At 36.0% G+C, this 6,889-nt stretch overlaps 1 protein-coding gene across 1 annotated transcript; it reads right to left on the reverse strand.

The window, feature by feature from the left end:
• Window positions 1–27: 27 nt before the first annotated feature.
• Window positions 28–5,463, reverse strand: si:ch211-262i1.4 (thymic stromal cotransporter homolog). The gene is made up of 3 exons (XM_051913005.1): window positions 3,316–5,463; window positions 355–438; window positions 28–188 (listed from the first exon to the last, which is right to left on the reverse strand). Exons 1-3 carry the CDS (start codon window positions 4,265–4,267, stop codon window positions 28–30), a joined length of 1,197 nt encoding a protein of 398 aa, XP_051768965.1. The 5' UTR covers window positions 4,268–5,463.
• Between the last annotated feature and the right edge of the window lie 1,426 nt (window positions 5,464–6,889).

A 6,889-nucleotide genomic window follows, 5' to 3' on the forward strand; every position in this document is an offset into this window, starting at 1 on the left:
TTTTTTTTTTTTTTACAGCAGATTTACTTACATGATCGGGACGACACTAATGTAACTAATGGCACAGGAGAGGAGGAAACAGAAGCCACTGAACCAGCTGAGAGTTAGTGGGTAAATGGAGGTGAAAAAGACATTAGACAAGAGATCAGTCACAGCCAGAACCAGCTGGAGCAGCCCAAAGATTCGCCCTGCCAAGAGATACAGCAGAGGACTCTCGTGAAGCATCAAATAACGTGCATCTCAACCTCAAATATATGGCTTGTACTTAGATGAAGCACATTCTAAGTGACTTCCACATATGGCCTGATATAATAGCAGTCTTTAGTTTTTGTTTCTGTTTAGTTGTGACTTTACCATATTGCTGAGGAGGCAGATTCTTGGACAGCATAGCTCGCAGAGTTGGCATGGGAACGCAGGCAAACATCATGATTCCTCTAGCTGTTTAAAACAACACATCTCAATGCAGAAACATACTAAAACCTTAACAGTTTTACAATGATAAGCCTTTAAGCATTTTGCCTTAATGAATGTAAAGGACTGTCTTTTTCAAGTTGCCAATGCTGTTCAAATGCACTATTAAATCAGCATAATTTATTTAACAAGCGAACAGGTTTACAGGAATAAAGTAGTTTTCGGTGGTTCAAAAAATTGTAGGTTCACTCTTGTTTGCAGTTCACAAAGTCTATGGCGGTGGTTGTCAACCTTTTAAGGTGCGGTCATATTAGCAAAATTTCAGCAAAATTTTGCAGGCAAAAGGGTCCATTGTCTATTGTTAAAGGTGCAGTAAGCGATTTCTGAGAAACGTTGAAAGTGGATTGGACTGAGCACCAAAAAAGTAGTAGCCAATCAGCAGTAAGGGGTGTGTCCACTCATTCGGGGGGAGGTGCCTGTGTTGCATAGCCTGCTCGTGAATTTTGGGGTAGAGTTATCAAGATAGGGGTGTGGTCTTTTTGGGTAGGGCTGAGTTTGTTTTGGTGATTTTAAATATCAACAGCTTTTCTCAGAAATCACTTACTGCACCTTAAATAGTGTAATGATGTATGTAGCACAGCTCATACAGAAGTAACTATAAAACCAAGCAGCTTTCTGATGGTTGTCGAGGCAAAACTGTGTGACCAACTTGAACTTGTGAAATCTGTGTGGGTAAATCTGTTGCCCTCTTGCGAAATTTGCAATTCCGTGGATTCCTATCGAAATGACTGGATTTTGCCTGCAAAAAATTCGCAGAACTGATCTTCAAGGCCCCCATTGTCCACATTAATATGCAAAGGTCCCATGATTTTTCCTGTTGTTTACTGGATAGTCTCAAAATCTGATCAAATATTTTAGAGCTTGGCATAACTAAAAATGTATATTCAGCATAAAAATGCTCATGGAGTTATAAGATTTTATTAATTTACTTGACAATTTACATTACCATGTCTAGAAATCACACTTCACACACACAAATCACACTAAATTAATTTATCTCATACAGATTAAGATTTTTTTATGTTTTTGAAAGAAGTCTCTTATGGTCACCAAAAAAAAAGTAATATTGTGAAATATTATTACATTCTAAAAAAAAAGAATGTTTTGTATTTGAATATATTTTAAAATATTATTTATTCCTGGGATGGCAAAGCTGAATTTTCAGCATTATTACTCCAGTCTTCAGTATCACACGATCCTTCAGAAATCATTCTAATATGCTGATTTGGTGCTCAGTCATTATCAACTATTATTGGTGCTCCATTATTTAATAATAGTATTATCAATGCTGGAAACACTTTGCTGCTTAATATTTTTGTAGAAACTCTGATGCTTTTAGTTTAATAGAAAGTATAAAAGAACAGCATTTATTTAAAACAGAAATATTTTTTAACATTAGAAATGTCTTTGCTTTGAACAATTTAATAATTTAATTTTATTAAAGTGTTTATTATTATTATTATTATTATTATTTAAATTGCTTACAAAATTACTTACATCCAAACTGTTGAATGGAAGTGTATTACAGTTTCTACAAAATATTAAGCAGCAAAAACTGTTCCCTTTCAAAAGGGAACTCTACACTCCGTTTGAAACGCATATGCGTTTCAAACGCAGTGTCTCGTTCCCTGTTCTCAGGGAACCATGGTTACATACGTAACCTGAGACGTTTTCAACATAGATAATAATAAGAAATGCTTCCTGAGCAAAAATCGGCATATTAGAATCATTTCCAAAGAATCAGGTGACGCTGAAGACTGGAGTAATGACTACTGAAAATTCAGCTTTGTCATCCCAGGAATACATTACATTTTAAAATACATAAAAAAAAAGTTTTTTTATTGTAATATTGTATTATTTAATTGTAATAATAATTCACAATAATTTTACTGCTTTTACCATATTGTTAATCAAATAATTGCAGCCTTGGTGAACATAAGAGACTTCTTTTAAAACCATTATCATTTTTTTTTTTTTAATTATTCCAAATTTCTGACTGAATAGGTTTTTTAAGACCCTGATTTTTCATCTTTACTTTTTGATGTGTATCTTATTTTAATGCATGTTTTATCTTGTTTTAAATCATTTTAAGTAATCTTGAGGCCCCCTTGAAAGTTTGCTGAGGCCCCCCAGTGGGTCCTGACTATCTGGTTGAGAACTAAAGTTATTACTGGACACCTATTTCAATGAAGTCTGTCACATTTAATATTTATTATTCTAAAATAAATAACCCAGAGCACCTTTAAATGACTGTGACAAGGGGGGTGTGGCAAAGTGGAGTCGGCAACGAGACAGCGGTTTTGAAGATGAGCAGTACGAAAGTAGGCCAAGTGTGTGATGACTAACACCGTCTCTCATTTCAATAACTGCCGTGGAGAGACCTGGCTGAGGCCAGAGATGGACCTACATATTGTTTCACCCTGACTGGCTATATACCAAAAAGGCTATATTTAAGTTGTGCTTAACTTACTATGAATAAAAGAGTTCTTTTCACCATCCCAGACTTATTTACCTTAAAGGGATAGTTCACCCTTAAATGAAAATTCTGTCATCATTTACTCATGAATTTCTTTCTTCTGCTGAACACAAAAGAAGATATTTTGAAGAATGCCGGGAACTAAACAGTTGATGGGCCCCACTGACTTCCATAATATGGAGAAAAAAAAATACTAGGGAAGTCAGTGGGGCCCATCAACTATTTGGTTACCGATATTCTTCAAAATATCTTCTTTTGTGTTTAGCAAAAGAAAGAAATTCATATAGGTTTGGAACAATTTAAGGGTGAGTAAATGATGACAGAATTTTCATTTTAGGGGGGGAACTACCCCTTTAAGCCCAACTTACCCAGGAAGTAGACCCAGCTTTCTATTGCAAATGCCATGATTGCCATCCCCGTGCAGTTGGACACAATACCCAGAAGAGTGAGGGCTGTGTCCCCCAACACATTGAACAGAATCAGAACCCCTAAGAAGCTACTGAGGTACATGGCACTGGTGGCGGCTCTGCCATATCCTGCCCACACTGAGTCCCAGCTCAGAGGTGGCTTCAGTACAAACAGCTGGAGCACATTTTCTGATCCGACCATGCCTAATATGAACAGCACCATGGCTGTCATCAGCATGCCTATGGAGACTCGATCCATGGTGTTCCCACTTTCGGATTCAGTCAGCAACGGCTCTCCCTCAGATACGGAACATCTCGAGTCAGAAAGGGCAAACACAGTGTACAGTAGTGCCACAACACTAACCAGAATTGCTGTCAGGAGGAGAATTGATGGTCCCATCTGGTACAGATATCCAGACAGGAGACCTCCCACAACCCCTGCGACCCCAAAACAGAAGTCTATGATGTTGAGTTTAAGAGTGCGTTTGCCCTGCTCCGAACTCAGAGACGCCAGAGCAGCCACCCCAGCCCAGAACAGTGGCCCACCTCCACTCAAACCATGCAGCAAAGAGCCCAAGTAGAGAAACTCCAGAGGAACCTCACAGTAAATGAAGATGACAAGCATAAACATGCCCAAAACTGAACCCATTTGAGAGGCCACCAGGAAGAATTTAGGTCCATGGCGGTCTGCCATGCGGCTCAGTGGTATAATGGACAACATGGCCGCCACAGAGGATAACACACTCTGAATAAGAAGAAAGCGTGAGGATAACGCCTGTGCTTGATCACTGTCTCCTAGTGCTGCCCTCAGCGACTGGTTGTACACGGTCTGTGTGAGGGCCATATCAAAGAAGGACGTCCCCAGTTTATTGATGACAACCACGGGCTCCACTAAAGTCAGAATGGCCCCCATTTGATTGGAAGACTGGGAGCTTGAGGCTGTGATGCTTAACCTTTAAGACAAAAGATAAATCTTATATATAGTGCTGTCAATCTATTTAAAATGAACTAATTAATCACATATTTTTTTCTGTAATTAATCATGATTAATCAAGTTTTTTGTCTCAAAATTCTACAGATGAAATGAGCAATCGTAGCAATTCAACATTACAGTATAACTGAAAGCCATGATTTTTTAACATTAAATAAGCTTTAATCTAAGTAAATGTTATAATATATATATGTTTTTTTTTTTCACATTTAGCTATTCTTTTTGTTGTTTTGACACATGTAACCTTGTATTTTAATAAATGTAATGGCATCAACATTTTACATACCAGTGAAATTTCTCGATTCCAATATTTATACCACGATAAAAATATGGGCCTAAGTACTATAAAGTTCAAATATTTTTAAAGACAAGTAAACAGTAAGTAATAAAAATGAATGCATGAACAAATTACAAGCAATAGCACAAACTAGAGGAGTAAAGTTTGTGAACAAACTTTGATGTTTAAAAAGCTTAAAGTTTGAAGCAGTTTTAAGTTGCTGGGTGTTTGCTAGGCTGTTCTGGGGGGTTGTTAGGTGTTTGCCTATGCTCAGAAAAGTAACATGTACCATGTGACGGCATCACTTCAGCAGCGGTCCGGATGCCAGTAGTTTGCACTAAAATTTTTCAATAGATTTGAAAGTCCATGAAATCAAAATGGACAAGTCTTGTTTTTTATGTAAAATTGCACTATTTATTATGAATCTATTATCACATCATGATTTTTTTTTAAATTCACATAGCTCGTAATCTTTAATCAAAATAATTTTGATTAAAGATCTTCTCTTCTCTGATGACGTTTTTTCAGCGCAAGTGAGGGACAATGATCCAATCAATTCCCAAAGGACAAAATCAAGCCCATCCCTACATTTTTTCTTATGCGAGAAGCCGTTTCACTTGGATATACATGACACCAGATAAGAAAAACTATCGTAAAACTTTAGTTTCATTCCAACTTTAAAGCTATACAGAAGTTCTTCAGTCAAGAGCAGTGAGTGATTTTCTTTAGTTCTTTGATTTATGTAACTTTTGTTTAATAATTATTTAATTTTTCCTGAGTGTGTGATGCTTAATAATGAGAAAAACATTGCAATGATATGCACACCATTCTGGTATACTTAAAGGGTTAGTTCACCCAAAAATGAAAATTCTGTAATTTATTACTCACCCTCATGAAATTCCACACCCGTAAGACCTTCGTTAATCTTCGGAACGCAAATTGAGATATTTTTGTTTAAATCCGATGGCTCTGTGAGGCCTGCATAGGGAGCAATGACATTTCCTCTCTCAAGATCCATAAAGGTACTAAAAACATATTTAAATCAGTTCATGTGAGTACAGTGGTTCAATATTAATATTACAAAGCGACGAGAATATTTTTGGTGCGCCAAAAACAAAACAAAATAACGACTTATATAGTGATGGCCGATTTCAAAACACTGCTTCAGGAAGCTTCAGAGCATAATGAATCAGCGTGTCGAATCAGCAGTTCGGAGCGCCAAAGTCACGTGATTTCAGCAGTTTGGCGGTTTGACAAGCGATCCGAATCATGATTTGACACGCTGATTCATTATGCTCCGAAGCTTCCTGAAGCAGTGTTTTGAAATCGGCCATCACTAAATAAGTCGTTATTTTGTTTTTTTTGGTGCACCAAAAATATTCTCGTCGCTTTATAATATTAATATTGAACCACTGTACTCACATGAACTGATTTAAATATGTTTTTAGTACATTAATGGATCTTGAGAGAGGAAATGTCATTGCTGGCTATGGAGGCCTTACTGAGCCATCGGATTTAAACAAAAATATCTTAATTTGTGTTCCGAAGATTAACGAAGGTCTTACGGGTGTGGAACGGCATGAGGGTGAGTAATAAATGACATTATTTTCATTTTTGGGTGAACTAACCCTTTAAAGTACATACTAAGTGCACTGACATCTTTGTTATTGATTCAGCCTGTCAAGTACTCCGGCCGTTGTTTTTCCTTGTTTTTCTGAAATAAACAAACTAGAACTTTCACTAATGTTGATTAACATTAACATTAATGACTGCAGTGTATTAAGCTGCTGTGACTTTAAAACCTGTTGCAACATGACGCAGATCTGACACACATTCGATTTTCTCCTAAATCTTTTTATTTAAGACTTTTTTTTAAAATATATATATATATGAATGTATTCTCAAAATATTCTCAAATCAAATATTTACATTTTTAGCAAGTAAAAGGTCCCTTTTAGTATAATTGTAAAAATGTCCAACTTCAATTTGTAGTAGTCTTTTTGCTCTAGAATCTTTTCTGATTTCTTTATATATATATATATATATATATATATATATATATATATATATATATTCACATGATCCAAAGATTAAGATTGATCATCGTCTAGATCAAAATTATAAATGTTGAATAAAATATGTCAAATCACTAATTATACTTTACACATAATGTAACACGTTATGCAGTAACACTCATGCATTTAAATGCTAGTACGGGCTAATATGAAAATTAATTTAAAAATACAGAAAAAATACACAACGCATAC

This window comes from Ctenopharyngodon idella, chromosome 11 (assembly GCF_019924925.1).
Source record: "Ctenopharyngodon idella isolate HZGC_01 chromosome 11, HZGC01, whole genome shotgun sequence".
Classification (NCBI taxonomy): Eukaryota; Metazoa; Chordata; class Actinopteri; order Cypriniformes; family Xenocyprididae; genus Ctenopharyngodon; species Ctenopharyngodon idella.